The sequence below is a fragment of the Tauraco erythrolophus genome, chromosome 12 (genome assembly GCF_009769465.1).
Source record: "Tauraco erythrolophus isolate bTauEry1 chromosome 12, bTauEry1.pri, whole genome shotgun sequence".
Taxonomy (NCBI): domain Eukaryota; kingdom Metazoa; phylum Chordata; class Aves; order Musophagiformes; family Musophagidae; genus Tauraco; species Tauraco erythrolophus.
Window position 1 is genome coordinate 21,955,442 of NC_141476.1, and position 17,311 is coordinate 21,972,752.

The 17,311-nt window shown below is 40.8% G+C and overlaps 1 protein-coding gene across 1 annotated transcript in view; it reads left to right on the forward strand.

Annotated features, from left to right (window-relative positions):
* Positions 1-16,935, forward strand: part of CFAP92 (cilia and flagella associated protein 92 (putative)) — a 30,515-nt gene extending 13,580 nt beyond the window's left edge. Inside the window, exons 7-16 of the mRNA XM_086619289.1 lie at positions 1,268-1,413; positions 3,534-3,632; positions 4,495-4,679; positions 6,254-7,143; positions 8,072-8,266; positions 11,379-11,676; positions 13,280-13,444; positions 14,192-14,404; positions 16,275-16,413; positions 16,646-16,935. Coding sequence (XP_086475415.1) covers positions 1,268-1,413; positions 3,534-3,632; positions 4,495-4,679; positions 6,254-7,143; positions 8,072-8,266; positions 11,379-11,676; positions 13,280-13,444; positions 14,192-14,404; positions 16,275-16,413; positions 16,646-16,935 — 2,620 coding nt within the window. The remainder of the gene's footprint in view (positions 1-1,267; positions 1,414-3,533; positions 3,633-4,494; positions 4,680-6,253; positions 7,144-8,071; positions 8,267-11,378; positions 11,677-13,279; positions 13,445-14,191; positions 14,405-16,274; positions 16,414-16,645) is intronic.
* The last annotated feature ends 376 nt before the right edge of the window (positions 16,936-17,311 follow it).

Sequence of the window (17,311 nt, forward strand, 5' to 3'; positions counted from 1 at the left end):
ACTTTGTGTCCCAAACACGTAACACTGGTTGCACTCAGAGGTGACTAGGTGACATGGAGTTCTTGTAGTCCATGTTATTAGCAACAAAATGTTTTTTAGATCAAAGTCTTAAAAAATAACGTGATAATATGTGTGTACAAGAGTAGACTGCATGCATCTGTCTACATGTATTGAACTACAGTTATGTCATTATTATAGAATCATAGAATGGTTTGGTTTGGAAGGGACCTCAAAGATCATCTAGTTCCAACCCCCCTGCCATGGGCAGGGAAATCCTCCACTACACCATTGTGTCTCTCAAAACATCATCAAATGCCCATATTTTCAAAGTGCAATTATTATAAATGATGCCTATAAAGCTAAGCAGAACAGTGACCGGTTTTTGTGACTACTGGTGTAAAAATTTCTTGGACAGACATTGTATTTCCTTGAACTGCATGTAAGACTCTACCACCAACTCTGTCAGCACATTGTAAGGAATCTTTAGGGCTGAATGTGTTCTTCATGGATAAAACAATTTTGCTATGGTATGTCTTGTACCGCTGCCCTCTGGGTACAATATATAACAGGGACCTGAAGACAGGGACAACAAAGTCATTTATTCAGGAGATTTAAAATGCAATGAGATTCGTCTGAGTTGAACAACCTTTTCTATTGTTTCTGATTTTTCAACAGCAATAATATCTCAGATTTGTAAGGCATGTGTGTGCTTTAAGGAACAAAACGTGTGATGTCTTGTGAAGAACCATTTACAGCCGTGGCTGATATTACGAAGTTTGAGAAGTTTGTTAATGCTGAAACTAAGCCACAGCATTCCTAGCGGCGTTTTCCCCCTAAGAGGACAGTTGCTCCTGTAATAGAGAAAAACTGTATTTATTCTAGATTTCTGGTCTATCTGTAATTGTGTTCCAGTGTACACAAATGTGAACAGTAATGGAACAGGCATATTTCTCTTAGCTCAAAAAGCAATGCGGATATACAGAAAAATCTGTAAATAAGGTATTGTAGTATGTACTACAGGATGACTTTATGCATCTCTTCAGGTGTGTACTTGGTCTGTTACTCAAAAGGAAGGACCATGTATCCTGTTGATATTCTTTTTTGATCTCCTTTACCTTTATATTCTGGCAGTTGAGCTCTTTTAGACTTGAAATTATTTTTGGGAAAAAAACCCACAAACTTTGGATGGAATCATTAGCATGGCAGGGATTAATTTTTTTATTTTCCATATTTCTTAAATAACTTCAAATCTTTTTAATGTTTTCAGAGATGTGATATTTGCAAAAAACAGATTTCACAAGCAGAAAGCAGTAGCTGGTCCCCCAGTTAATTATACTTCAAAAGAAACTGAGAAAACAAATGATAATGTGGGAATTCTGACACATAAAGCAGACAAAACAGCCACCACAAATGGTGAGTTCTGGATGGAATTATGGACTAGATTTGAATAGGTAGCTATGGAATTCAAGTTACCTTCTTTGTAAATTTTATTTTAATATTGTTTTAAAGAATTCAAGGTTAAAACAAAAAAAGTAAGACTTATAGGATCTGTGATTAACATTTCAGTCCTGGCTCTTCCATGAGCTTTCTATGTTTCTTCAGCAGCTAATAAAACTTTTGGGTTCCTTAGCTAGTAGTGTGAAGCAGGGATGATAATGGTCCTGTTCTACCACTTGGAGTCTTCCAGGGTGAAGTGATGGATATTTGCAAGGGACTTGGATGAACAATGATGACATTTGTAAAACCAAGAGTAACGTTGGAGCTAAAACAGCTATTCCAACTGCAAAATTATCGAGCTGTTGTTCTGTATCACTTGCATCACTTTTTCCCCCAGAGGCCGGGTTTTGATCTGTGGTTTACAGTCCGTTTTTGTTTCCAGTGCTGCTTCAACTTCATTATGTTAAACAAAAAACCACAGCCCCGCTGAGTGATGTTTTGCTCTCTCATCTGCAGCTTTCAATTGACTATGAAAGATGGGAGGAGATGATAACCACTGCAACAATGGATGCTAGAGCATATATTAGCTCACCCATGCTAAGTAGCACGCTTCTCTGACCAAAAACGGGCACAGCATCACAGGCTGCAGTGCACACTGCTCCCAGTGCAGGCTGTGAGAAGTACATTTGCTTATCAATAAGCATCACCGGGCATGAACGATACCGTTCCGTTGTAGTATCGGTCTATCAATAGTGTCAGCCAAACCTTTCCTTGACAGCTGCTTCCTGTTGCTGTCCGCTGTGGCAACGTTTGATGCTCCTGCTCTTATGGACAGACCGTTTGAAGAGTAGTAACTCTGGGCCTGCAGAGAAAGAGACCGGCATCTGGAGCCCTCCTGTGTGCATGCAGATGCTGGTAGGCAGCTCGGGGTGCAGCACGGGGGTATGTCTGAGGAGCTTAGTCCTGAACCATGTCTGCTCCATTTACCTTGTGGCTCTGGTTTGGTCTTTCTTCCCCATGGCTCTGGAGACTCGTGACTTATGTCATCGGTTCTACACACTTGTCTTTCAAACTCACACATGTTATTTCTTTCACAATTAAGGCGGTTGGAACTTTCCATTTACAAGCTTTTGATGAAAAGTTGTGCACTTTGTAGGGAGTTCTCTATGTGGGTTATTGTTTTGCTTAATTTCAGAGTGGACTGTTTTTCCCCCAGTGTCATTTTGGTACTGATAATGTTTCTTGTCACATTACTATTGTTGTTAAAAGATAAAACTTTAGTAATACGTTGCATGCCTCTCTTTCCTTCCATTTGAGTGTTAAATTTGTCCTTAAAACATTCTGCCATTCCTTTTATTATAGGAGTAATATGAAACCGGGACCAGCAGCAGTGTTATTTCTACAATTCTTCTTCTAAGTTGCTGTATTCACTTGCTACGTTTTTTTTTTTCAAACTTAAACTACTTGTGCTGAAATTCTCTATTTGCTTAATTAACTGATGGACAAAACATCTGAAGCTAGGATTTAAATACTTGAGGCTGGGTCTGACTGTGCTTTTACTGGTTGGGTAAAGACTGGGTCTGGGCGAAAGAAATTTTGGGCGTAATTACTCAGGCTCTAAGAAAATGACCAATATTAATGAGTTTATCTTCATGGTATCCTTGTGAGGTAAAGGAATGACAATGTTACTGTTATGTAGATGTGAAGTTATAAAATACAGGTTTCTGAAACAATAGAATACATATCACAGAGTACCATATATGTCTCATAATGCATATGTGCAAGGAAAGACTAGTAAGGTGGCAAAGATAAATTTTATTTTGGTAATTCCATGAACTTCTAACGCTTGCTGTTGCAAATTTGTCTTTCTTGTAAACTAGGGATTCTATACATTGTATAGTGGTCTGTGCAATGGAAATTTGAGCATATTGAAATACTAGCCTAAGTTGGTGTTAAGGTGTATAATTGACATCTTATTCTAAGGACAACACTGAATTATGCCACCTACTGCAGTAAATTTAAAATTATTTCTTTGATTAATTGCAGCAAAGTATTTCTTCCTTCCTACTCAGTCCAACTCTGCCTTCCACCAACAGGTGGAAGAGGTTCTGGTCCTAAAAGAAACGTTCGTGCTACTGTGGCAAAGAAACATGGCATTGCTTCCCTGAAGTTAGATCTCATGCCTCTCCTCGCAGGTATTATTCTGTTAGGAAGGGGCAGGGTAAGAGTGAGATGCTGGATGTGCTCCGTGTTTCCTCCTCTGAAACACCTGGGCTGGTGGGTTCACCTGGTGGAAACTGTCTTAAAAAATCTCTGGGGAATTTCATGTTCTGGATAAAAACTGGCTGGTAAAGAAAGATTTGGGATTTGGTTTTGATCTGAGGGAGGTGACATATATTCAGAAGCCTGAGTGCTCTGAAGGGCACGATGTCAAAAATAACTCTGCGTTGTAGTTCCCCATCAGCGTGTACATCGATTTTCTTTGATCCAGAATGTGTTGAAAGTGGGATATTGGTCAGCATAGAGTGGGGTATTTCTGTGGCTTTCTGACTGTAACTAGGTTAGCATTCATTATTAATATATTTTATCCTGGTTTTGTGTGTAGGAAGTTGAATCTCCCCTTTGTTCTGAGCACGCAAACACAAGTAGCAATATGCAGTGCAGTGTAGAACTCAGCTGCCACTTATGGATGTGACAAAGCTGCTTGCAAAGAAGGCAGTTTGTGTAAAGGTGCTTGTTTACCTTTAATGAAGAGTTTAATTATGATGAAAAGTCTCTGAACTGCCTTAATTTTTGTGTTATGCGAACTGTATATTTGCAGCTTCAGACAGAAGCTGTGTGCTTTCAGCAGTTAGCCCAAGTAGGAGTTCTGACACTGCTTTGGGGGGGCTATTTTCTTCCTTACCATAAAAGATAAATAATATTTGAAGCAGTTAAAACATACTTTTATTTTATTTTAATACAAATTCAGTGGAGATTTGTAATTAATTGCATCAAATATGGGTGCCTTGATGGGATTGCTTCTATAACAGTATTTAATCTTGTATGTTTAAAAAGGAGAAAAATCAGTGATCAGTCGTCTGGCAAAAAACAATCCTAAAGTTTTAGATGCTTATGTGACTTTCACTGCGGAAACGCTTCTTCTGTCTGAAAGACAAAGACGTGAATTGAATCCACTGGTTATAAGGATTAATTCTGCTACCTGCCTCCCAAACACACCGGTACCGATGGAAGTGCTGCAGGTAACACACACCGCTGCTCCTTCCTGAAGGAATTCCCTTGTTACCCTCGAGTAGCTTTGCTTAAACTGTGGGCATGGTTTTAAAGGTAACTGTCCTTATTAGTAGCAAAATTGGAGAATATGACTAACAGATTTCCTGAAAAACATACGGCCAGATTAGTGGCACATGGCAGCAAACCAGCAATCCTCGTGTTTTCCGAGGGCAGTAATTTCTATGTCGTCATCCCTTTTGATTTCCGAGCAGTGGATCTTGAGTAGCCAGAGAAGATCTAGTCACGGCACTATATTGTTTGCAACAATCTGCTGACGAGTCAGTACGTGTTGACTTACTCATTAGAACAACTTCTATTCCTGTGTTACAAATATTATTTAACTTTTTAAAAAACTGAGTCTTTCATGTCTTAAAAAAAATGCTGTGCACAAAAAGTTCCATATTGCTGAAAATACAGTTTAGAGGTTTCGGTCTTATATTTGAAAAATTTTGAGAGATGAGTTAGAAACTATGTTCTCTTACCAAATGGTTGCATCTTTAGGCTTAAAGAAATGCCATTTAAAAAAAAAAGCTCTTTTCTGAGTATGGTTGATGTGAAAATGGAATTAAGGTCAAAGATCTTTGATTTCAGGAGCTATTTTCTTGATGCTCTGTTGAGGTGGAATTATAAGGGAATAGTATGTGAGAGGTCTGGTCCAAGTTACATCAGCCTGATCCTTAACATTGGTAGGGTGTTTTGTTGTGGTGAAAATAGCTTAATGGTTTTATGTCAGGAACTTTATAATGGCGCACACAGTTCTGTGGTGGTTTTACACTGCAGTTCATGACAGACTAGGCAAGTTGGCTTAGCATTTATGAAGAGAAACAGGGGAAAAAACTGTGCAACATAATAAATAATGGAGACGAGCCACTCCGTAGTTTCTAATACAATCTGCAGAGTGGCCACAGAAGTTTGGGCTTTGTTTCCCTTGCCAAGTGGGGTACTGTATGAAATAATGAACTGTTTCAAATTTGGAATCATCAGGATAGTCCTTGACAGGTAGCTTCCACTCCGTGCAGGCTGCCGTGATGCTGATGAGCCCTTACATGGAGGAACTGCAACAAGTATTGTGGAATGAATCCCTCTGTTTGCTTCCCAGATCTGCAAACAAATGGCTAGTAATGGAGATCATACACTATCTCTGGATACTTGCTGAATTTCCTAACTTCTAGCTATAGGCGTCTATTTTAGGCCTCAAATCCTACAGATGAATGCATAGGGAGAAACAAAAAAGGTCTGGGAGCCATTGCAGTCCCCAGCATGCTCCTTTAACGACCTAGAAACAATGAGAGTTTTTCTGACGTATTGGCAAAGTCAACAAAGTTGAGGACAGACAAAGGAAGGGGACAGTATATTCCCCAAACCCAGGATCTGGGCATGTAGAATGGCTTCTCTTCAGCCTTGGAAGACCATAATTTGTGCTATGAAGTACATCCTCCATACTTTATCCACTAGAAAAGCTGATTGTTCTGTGAGGTTAAAAATAAAAAGGAAGAAGATGAATGCTACAAATATCTGTTTCTCCCTGGTTTTTGTTCTTTAGAGATTGTGTGTTCCCACCTACTGCAAATACAAATTTCACAACTTCCCACCTCATCGAACTCATGGACAAATCCATGGAACTCATGTCTACTTTAAGGATGTTAATGTACTTCTAACAGGGACAATGAAACCTGGGGAATTACAGAGGTACCTTAGAGGTCCACCTTTGGAGATTGAAGTTCATGACCGGGATAAGAACATGGAAAACAACAGAAAAAAACCACGTTTGTTTGGGGAGGATGAAGCTGATGAAAAAGTGGCCAAAGTGCAAATCCTTGCGTGCAAATCCATAGTTCAGAATTCTTTAACGAAGAACAAAGTGTGGCATCCACATGGGGTAGCTAAAGTCAATCTAACTGATTTATTGTTGGGTAAAAAGTACTTGAATATCAGTGCTCCCATCCGTAACTGTTCAGCTCCAAATACAGCTGCTTTCGATGAGGAGGATGAAAATGAGAAAAGAGGAGAATTGGTGAGTAGTTCTTCCCTGCTACCTATGGGACATTATCTAGAATCAGACTCACTTTTGAAAGTAAGAGTGGAAATAGCTGTGCCGTTGGGGCTGCATGGAGAAACTGCTGATGCTCAAGTCACAAATTGCCCGTATGGTTGTATAATCTACATTTTTGACTACAATAATTCGTCGTTATTACATGATTTGATGGAAGAGATCACAGAAATCAATGCTCAGGCCCTTCAGCTGGACTGCTATCCTGTACACTTAATGGGAATGGCTCTTGCTGCGTTAAAACTGGAAACCACACTTGAGAAAGTTTCCGAGTTGGATATTGTTACTGGTTTTCACCTATTGGATGGAGCAACTCATCTCTTTGTGTTAGAGGGATTAAAAGACAAAGCAATCAAGAAACTATGGGATAAACACTTCGAAAGGTAAGAAAGAGGTTTTTCGTCAGTTATTTCCTTAAATTCAGAGATTTAAATTTGTTTTATACCTCCCTCATCCCTTTCTATACAAAGATATATGGGCAAGTACATAACGGGTGCTTTCAGTGCAGTTTTAGTGGATATGAGTCCCGCTGACTGCTTCACTTGAGGAATAATCTTCTTGTCTGTATCATCTTACACCCATAGATCACCCACGTAAAGTTAAAATGAGGATGGCAATATGTACTTTTTTTGTTAAGCTGCTACTTGGTTTGTGGAAACAACACTATTTCTTCCTTTGAGTTTAAGGGAAAATGTGGCAAATTCAAAGTGAATGTCTCCCCCAAATTTCATGCTTAAGAAATAATTGATATTTTTTCCAGCACTGTAGCATGTTGTTAAGGCTTTCCTGTAGTGGTTTGTTGTTTTTTTTTTTTTGATTAAAATATTTTTATTTATTTATTTTTTAATGCAAGTCACTTCATTGCAGTTACTGAAATTATTTATGGTATGAAAAGTTGTCCTTGTCTGTGCTCACGTGTAACCTAAACTGAAGCTTCGTTTTACTACTGCAGTCTGAATTTTGGTATTTGTAGTAGAAATATTTATGTAATACTTTTGAGCTATAATAAGGCTGGTCAGGGCCACAACACTGATGAAACTGGGATGAGCCTCCTTTCCACTGTTTGCCATGAGACTTAGTAAGAAAACATATACAACTCGGTTATGTCATGAGAGTTTTTTGATATTTTCTTTGTAATTTTGTCCAAAAGAATTTTTTGGAGCAGTTCATGTGCAGTGAAGGCTGTAGAGTAAGGGGTTCCATCTAAAGGACAAGAGAAAAGTAGTTTCATTAGAGAAATCGTACTGCAGGACTGCAGAAACCTGAGATACAGGATTGTTTTAACCTTGTCCTTGGGGTGCTTTGTTGCAGGACTCGCAGACGTGCAGGTGGGCAACTGGAAATACTGTATAACTCAGAGCTGTCCTTCCATCAGCGCCAGTATACGGACCTGGAAGCTCTCTGTTACCATTTCCGCCTCCGTAAGCCTCTCTCCACTATAACAAAACAGCCTCTGCTTTATGTCAGGGGCACGGTTCCTCGGGCGTGTGTCCAGGCCTTGTCCAGGTACGACTCGCTCAGATTCATAGTTGAGAAATTAAGAAATGACCTGTTAGCAGCGTAGAGTGAATATTTGATACGAAAAAATAATGCTCTTGGATATCTTTTCTGTGATGAAAGCAGTCTGTGGGCCTGATGGGTAATTCAGGTTTAGATCAGGTGCGGTAAGACAGAAGAACTTGGTTTTCCAATGGCTGATGTAGTGGTAACTGGATATTGGTGAGCCCACTTTTAGTTTGGGCAGGAATTGATTCTTTGTGGAGATGAGAAGAGAGGTGGTGTGGTTTAACCTGGCAGGCAGCTAAACACCACACAGCCCTTCGCTCGCTCTCCCCTCCTTGAGTGGGACTGGGAGAGAATCGGGGGGGGAGGGAGTAAAATTCATGGAGTGAAATAGAGACAGTTTAATAGTACAGAAAATGAAGGGAAAAGAATAATAAAATTGATAAAAGAATATACAAAACAAGTAATGCACAATGCAGTTGCTCACCACCCGCCGACCAATGCCCAGCCAGTTCCCACGCAGCAGCCCCAGGCTAACTTTCCCTCTAGTTCATACACTGAGCATGACGTCATATGGTATGGAATAACCCTTTGGCCAGTTGGGATCAGCTGTCCTGGCTGTGTGCACCCAGCTTCGTGTGCACCCCGGCCCCTCGCTGGCAGAGCGCGGGAAGCTGAGAGTCCGTGACTGAGTGCGAGCGCTGCCCAGCAACAACGGAAACAGCCGTGTGTTATCCACGTAATTCTCATCCTAAATCCAGACCACAGCACTGTACCAGCTACTAGGAGGAAAATTTAACTCTATGCCAGCCAAAACCAGGACAGTAGGATAGTATATCAGAAAATATCTGAATATCATACAAATCAAAGAGAAAACTTGGTGTTGGAAGCATCAGCTGGGAAGGATTGACTTCTCTGCTCTGTTCTTGTAGAGAGGGAGGAAAGGAGGGGGCCAAATAGCCACTTGAACTAAGTGGGGAATTCTAAATACGGTTTTCCTAAGGTAACTTGAGAAAGGAAGAGTTTTGAGAGAGTTGGGAGTGTATGTTTCCTGGCTTTTTGCTTGGGGCTTTTGTGGCATGATTTATTGCTGGATGTGTGCCGGTCGCTCCCGTTGTCAGCACGCAGGTATTCACAGCTGTTTGCCTCAAAGCATCTCTGACGTCACGTCTCATGAGATGGATTAAAGGAAAAGAAAGTGGGCCAAGTCTCACGTGCATGCCCCTCTCTCTATCCATATATTTTACTAATCTATGACACAATTTCTGTGTATGTTTTTCTTGTTGGTGTGTTTGTAAATTAAGACATATCTATTGAGAGGTGGAAAAAGGTACTGTCCATCTTTGATATGAGCCACTTGGGTTTAGAAAGCAGAGAAGAGCTGTGATTGCTAGAAATAGACTGGCTTGTTTAGAGTAACTCCAGAACTGAAATCCTGCAAAGCTGGCCTGAAATGGATGGGGACGTTTAGTCCTGAGACAAGAAAGGGTGAATGTCTCTTAGACATCAATCTAATTTCATAAAAAAAATCTTGTTAATGTGCAATAAAACATACACTATCTCGTAGCAGCCTTCTCCCTTGCCCTCCCACATGCTTGTTTTTTGGTAAAACATATCCAATAATATGTATTACATACAGATTACCTGAATACATCAAGGCAGTTGCTGGAAAATGAGTGCGGTATGCCTCGACGTAACAGACTGGTTTTGTATTCTGTCCGTTTCCCCTTGTTGGCTGATCCATTCAAGTTCAAGAACTGTTTATTTGCTGATGACTGATGAAACTTAACTTCATTAAGCTAATGAAGAGCCAGGCCTTCACACTTGAAGTATATTTAATCTAATGGTCTGCATGTAACTTGGATATCTCTTCACGTATCTGTAATTTATTTCATGTTTATTCCGTAAGATGGTGAGGAAAAGAATACAATATGAAAGTGACTGGTGGCCATCACTATGATGTCCTTAAAAGTATTTTTTTTCTTTTTATTTTTTTTTCTTCAACAATGGTTGGTTTCTTTCTTTCTTTAGCTATGTGCTGGCAATATTTCAGGTAGAAGATAACATAATAGTGCATATTTTAGACTCTCGTAGTGTGACAATTGTAGTGCCTCCTTTCTAAAAAAAAAAAAAAAAAAGAGAATTAAATCAGCAGTTTGGCTGCTGTGCACATCTTAGTAGGTAGATGTAGCTCAGGTTCCTGCAGTGAAAGTGAAGGGTTTGGGATGACCGAGATAATTTTAAATGCAGGAGGTTATTTTTCCACTAGAGAGCAGGGAAGCTGCAGGAACGATTACTACAATTTGTAGTAGTCATTGCTTGACTACTACAAAATTAGAAAGAACCTCAGTAAAAGCATCTTTAGTCGCTGAGACAATGTCCTTCTAGAGACCAGCTCTTAGCCCACCATCACAGAGGAGGGAATCCTGTCTGCTGGGTGTTGGGTGTCCTTTTTGCCATACTTCATTCTGCCGTGCCTGTAATTACTCAGAGAAATAAACATAAATTCTTCTCTGGACTATACTGACTGTGAACTGTGTCCAAGATCAGTCTCTGACTTGTACAACTCCTGTTTTACTGGTTTTTCGGTTTGCTCTAGTCAGTCACTGGTGCACAACAGAAACTGCTGCTTCTTGATAGGTTTCCTTCTGCTAGAATTAGCCAGAAGAGTAATTTTGACTGTAGGAAAACTAATGCACATGATCCATATGTACAATTTTATTTTCATCATACCGATATAAACTCATTTCATTTACAGAATGAAAGTCGATCAGGATGAGGCGTAAACCAGAGGTGAGGAAGGGCAGATTTTAGTGGGTGTTCATCATGAACCAGTGTGCACAAAGGGAGTTTGCTTTATTGCCTTCCCAGCCAGAGGCTAGAGAAGTTCTGCAACTAATCACTAACTTGCAGCTAAATCTAGTGCCAGCACCATTCCTAGAATATTCCCAGGTTTATTAAACTGCCAACCTTCTTTATTGCTGCTAAACGACCTGACCTGAGCTTCTTAACGAGTAGATGTTTCAAGAAGGCTGTACAGTTTTCCCACAGTAATATTAACTGCAATCATTTGATTGCAGTACCGTTTTTGTAAACAAATTGATGTCTGTTGTAGGCTCAGTTACCTCTGTCGCAGTAAGAGGTTGAGGGACGTAATTCATGGGGATCTGCTGCCCTCAGCAGAGATGATCACAGCCTTGAGTCGCGAGTACGGAGTTCCCTTAACTGAGGAGGATCTCTTCACTCAGAAACCTTCTTTACTCTTGGTGTCCTCGGATGATCGTACAGTCCCAGGAAAAGTTAGCAGAGCGAAGCAGGCAGTAAGTTCTTCGTTGGATAACGACAGTGATACGTGTGTGCAGCGGAGGAAAGAAACGGCAGACAAAGTGTCTTTTGGGAGGAACCACATTCGGGTGAGTAGTGTGCGAAATGCAAGAGGCAAGACTGAGAGTTGCTGAACTTCGTATCCTTAATCAGCACTTCCTTCTTCTCCTGAAACAGTGACTCATCAGACTTGAAAACTTCGGGTGTTTGTAGTTCTTGTAGAAACATTATAAAACAAGTGCAGGTTAGTTTTATTTTGCAAAATTTGAATTGCAAATGCAATGACTTCTCAAAGGGGAAGACAGCTCCAGTGCTTACAGGTAAACAGGAAAGAAAGACACTGTGGTAAGGAAACTGATTTTTTTAAAGGACTTGTGACTTTTTTTGAGGGGGGGTTTGGTTCCTATTTTTCTTCCGTTTCTTCTCCATAGCTCCCCTATTGTGCATGTCATCCGGGCTCAGATGCTTGCAGGGGCCATGCCAATGCAGCTCATGTAAAAATTGTGCTTTCTTCTCTTGCCTTCTGAGAGACCTGCTTGCCTTTGGGCAGCCAGAATGGCATTTATTCTGAACTAAAAAAAATCAGCAGTTGCAGACAGAGCCAAGCTTTAAGGAAATGGTGAAGAATTTTAGAACCTCGTCTGGCTTTGTTACCAGCAGCCATCCGACCCCGTCTGTTGCCTCAGGGAAAACACGTTGAAACCAAACCCTTTCCTGTTAATACAGACATCAAAGAAAGGGGTATCTGCATGTTTCCTGGGAATTGGAATTGGTTTTTTGAGTGTGTTGCTTACCTGGAGACTCTAGCCATCCTGTGGTTGTGAAGAATAGTTCTGAATGTAATTGTTCCTGCTACTTGTGCTCATAACATCATAGGAGGATGAGAGCAGTAGAACTCTTAGACCTAATCATTAATATAGATTAAGTATAGAGTAACTTTGATGTTTGTATAAAGTTAGCAGTCTTCCCAGTGCATGTGTTTTAACCAGTTTTTGGTTTATAATATGAAAAATGAGTATTATGAATATATATGATATAAAATTCTTTTTTATTGGGAGCTAAGGTAACCTTTCAGGCTTTTTGACTGAAAAAAAATAAAGGAGGTGAGTGTCACATCCAAAATGCAATTTTACTCTGTTACTGTAATTACCTATTATGGCAGACTCTGAATTCAAAGCCATAATTACCATAAACACAGCAGAATGACGTTCTTCAGTCAATGAAAGGATATGAAGGTTTAATTATAATGTCAGGAGAGAAATCTGTAGAGTTCTAGTGAATGGTGTTTCCCATGTCGCTATATTTGCTGGGCTGTTAATGGAATCCTAGAAGTGAAAGAACTAATCTCATTTCATTTGAAGACATTCAGCATCTGCTCTCCAGAACAACTGGTTTGGTCTGTAGAAGTCATTCTCTGGTGAGTCCTTTCCTCCAGTCTGTGGCCATGAGTCTTGCAGAATGTCATTTGCAAGGGTGACATGATGCTCTTTTTTTTTAAAGTGTCTTCTGTGGAGTATTTTATTAACAAAGAACTGTTGTGTAATAAATCAATATATGGATTTTTTAAGTTGTTTTGTTATGTTTTTTTAAAGTTGCTTTTTTTAACATTTACAGGATCGCTTGTTTATAATTTTTTCATAACGCTCTGAAGGCCCAGTTCAGAGAGAACTCACATGTGACCTCACTTTGCAGGCTAACATTGATGCTGTATGCCAACTCAAAGGAAAGATGGAAAAACCAAAGTTTGAAGTTTTCAGGATTTCTCCTGTTGATGGCAAATCTGTCTTTAACTACAGCTCTCAGACCCTGAATTCTGCAGAACTTGCAAAGAGGCATCTTCGCCAGGAAATGGCAAAGGTAAAATGAGACACGTAACTGGAAGATCTTGGCTTGCTGCTTGTAGGGCTCAAAAAGAGAGATGAATTAAGTAGTTTTACAACAGGAACTGTCACGTTAGCGCATAGGAAGGGAATTTGGGATCCAAAAAGATCTCATTCTGAGAGGTATTCTTTGTTGCTGTGTAAAATTCTGCTCTTAATGCTGTTCAATAGAGTCAAGTTGTCTCGTCTTTGATAGCCTTGGTGGTCACATCCAGTTCAAGGTCCGACACGTTTGTAAGTGGGAGAATTTGTGTAATTGCGGTGTCGATGTGTATAGCATTGAGTGGCTCGAAGAACACATTGCTAGAATGATGTTTCTCTGCTTTTGTCTGAATCGCTGGCTTGAATCTTAATAACAGGTGCTGTTTTCCTGTCAAGTGGTGGAAATTACTGTAGCTCTGTGAAAACTGTTCATCATGTACCACGAACACAGTACGAGCTATAGTTCTCTTTTTGCACACATAATACAAAGATATCTCTTTCTGTAATTGTTTCACAGAGATCTCATTATACCAATGTCATTCAATCCACCATTGGATCGTAACAGAATGAAATTAAAAAACTTTTTTTAATATTTAATGATATATATTTTGAATAATTTTCATCTATGATTACTTGCAGTCTTAAGGAAAGAAATAATACTGGTCCTATACCTTAAGGTCTCCTTTACCAGTCAAGGAGAATTCACATTAACAAAAAATTAATAAAAATCATCTTTTTGTAGAAACCAAAGAAAAGATTCACTTATTGTCATGAGTATCTGTCAGCCGCGTTTGACCCAGTGGATGTGGTTGCTGCCTGTAAGGAAGTGTTGGCAAAATCCAAGGGTATGTGGCTGACACGGGAAGGACTTGTATTTCCTGGATTTAAGAGCAGCACTGAAAGCAACCTGCACCCTCAGATGCCTGACGAGGCACCTCTGGAGGAGTTAAGTGAGGTAACGGAAAACTTAACTGAACGGTCCCAAATGAACTCAGACATTTTAGGAGACTTGGAAGAGGCAGAGTGCTTTAGCATATGGAAGTAGGCAGCTGTTTTGAGAGTGATGCCTTTATTTGCAGTTTGGGTACATCAGCACCTAGCTCACCTAGGTGATAATTTCTTTGGATACACAAATTCTGCCCTGAACACATACAGAAAAGCTATTTGCCAATATTAATTGGATATTAATAGGTATTAATGGACTACAGAGTGCTTGGTTTTACTGGTGGGGTCTAGTGTCAGAAAAATAACTAATATTGAATTCTGGATGGGTTCCCTGACCAAGAGTATGAGAAGCCAGGCAGTTCAGTATGATTGCTGAATTTTTTGTTTGCCAAAGAGATGAGAAGGGGGGAACCGGGCAGCGGAGGATTGAAGACTGACAAGCTGGAGAAGGGGTAGCAGGCTTACAGTGCAGCAGCCGATGGCTGACACCAGTTACTGAACGGGAGGGCTGTGATATTTGGTGGGAGTAGCAGCTGGTTAGTGTGTTGTGTTGGCCGTTGGGACCTGCTGATGAGATGTGAGAGGGGAAGAGAGCTGACATCTTGCCCCCAACGACACCAAGCGTGACCTGGCAGTACTGATAGCTCTGTAGCATCAGTGCTGGCCACGGAGCTGCGAGGGAAGAGGAAGGAGGCTCCTTCTGCTCATGCAGGGACCTCATGGGCATGACCAGTGTTATACTGGATAATGGAGATTGATTCTGAACTTACCATTCATGTTACCTGAAAGGCGGAACAAAAGCTGAAAACTATTAGTAGCCCATTCTGAAGCAGTCTGGTTTTAATACTTTGCTTCTTTAACCATTTCTGGTTTTCTTCTCAAACACAGAATTTGGCTGTTTCTTGTAGCACCATTCCTTGGGAGGCAAAAAAGCTCTTGGAGTTCTTATGGCTTCCTAAAATACCTTCATACAGTTTCTGCACTCTCTCAGCTATCCTTTAACTGCACAGTTTTAGGTGAAACAGAGAAAGTACAGGGCTAGCAACTGACAGTGGGAGTTAATTTGTAGCTTAGGAAAGATGGTTTTGTCTGGAAAATCAAACTGGTATTTCAGCAGTAGCTTTTCACAAAAAGTTGAGCTGTATTTCAAAGTTGTGATGATGAATATTCCTGCCATGATTCCAGCACACATGCTTCTTCTCTCACCTCTTTCCATTGGGACACCTGAGAGCTTGGCCCCAAGAATTAAATGGTCATATTTTTAGAAGCAGTAGGACAGCTTCTGCTTTCTAAAAGCACTCTGCTTTAAGATTGTCCTTGAGATGATATATAGCTCTCACTGTCTGGCAATTCTGTACACCCAGTCTACTTCTTACCGTTGGGAGAAGATAAATAACTAGTAAGGTTTTGGACTGGGTCTGTCCTCTCAGCCTCATTGTGTGGAGGAGGGTATTGACACGGAGTTGCATGGATGAGAAGGATGGTCCAGGTTTGCCTGTGAGTTTAGCAGCTGTGTATGGAATACAGGAAAGTGCATCACACCCTTTATATCGCTGAAGAGAAACGTGACATAAATATGTAATTGAATCCTCTGCCAGGTATTTGTTCTGTAAGTGCCTGCGTGTTAGAAAACAGCTCAGTACTAGAGTATCAGCAGCTTGTTCACGAAATGGATTTTTGTTCTTATTCGTGTGTACCAAACATACACCAATAACAAATTGAAAAGCTGCTTAGAGAAATAGCCTTGTGTAGTGACCTCTGGACTTTGGTAAAATTGTATTATGGTAGCTTGCTACCCAAAAATCTGGCTAACTTATTTTTTGTGACTCCTTCCTGTTGAATTTGGCCTGGCTTCTTAAAGGGATTCAATTTTCATTTAGAAATGGCAGGAGAATGCTCTGCATGCTAACTTGGAGGCGGTGCTGTCACGAGACAGATGGAGCTGGGACAAACGACACATTGATTTTGATCTTTACGAGAAACCACCTGAGCTCTTCATGACAAGGGCCCCACAGACTGGTAATGGATCTGTTAAAATTAGCTAATCACAAAGCTTTTAACTCGAAGCTCTGACATATGGTCCCGAAGCTTGTTCAGCTCTGCCATCGAGGGAGGGAGTTTGAATGCAAAGAGGTTTAGCAAGGAGATCCATGTACAGCAAAACCATTTGTACTCTGGCAGGTGAAGCATCTCAGGATGCAAGACCTTGGCCTTTCTCCAATTTTACCCCTCCATTTACCCAACCTCTTAGCCTTTGTTCCTTTGTCTACAGTAGAATATGACAAGGAGATACAGATCCTTCTTGACATGTTCTTCTGTGAAGCCACCTCTGTTGGCTGCCTGGTCCTCCTTCGTCCAGATTGCCGACAGTCAGCTGTAGTGACCGAGGTCAGACACGAAGCCACCTCGCAGGCTGTGGATGTGGTCAGTGTGCAGGGTGTGCCAGCAGCCCCCGGCGTGCCTGGTGGGGCGAGCGGCGTGTCCTGTGCTCCCACAGACAGTGACCGACAAAGTTGTGCCTCGTTATGTGTCGTGGTTTAGCCCGCCGGCACCTTCAACGTCGTGTGGCCGCTGGCTCACCCTACCCCACCCCTGGGGAATGGGGAAGAGAATTAAAGGGGAAAAGGGACGGAGACTTGTGCATTAAGAACAGTTTAATAATTACAAGAATATAAAATAAAATATAATAATAATTATGAATAGACATATATAAAATATGATAATAATATATACAAACAAGTGATGCACAGTATAATTGCTCACCACCGGGTGACAAACCCTGTCACCCTTCCTGTCCTGGCAAGCGATCCCCAAACAGATAAGTCCCAACATTGCAACCCTGGACGAGTGTGAGGCCCAAAAAGAGAGAGAGAGAGAGAGAACTCCGAGAGGCCATGAGTCCAAGAGAGCCTCAGAA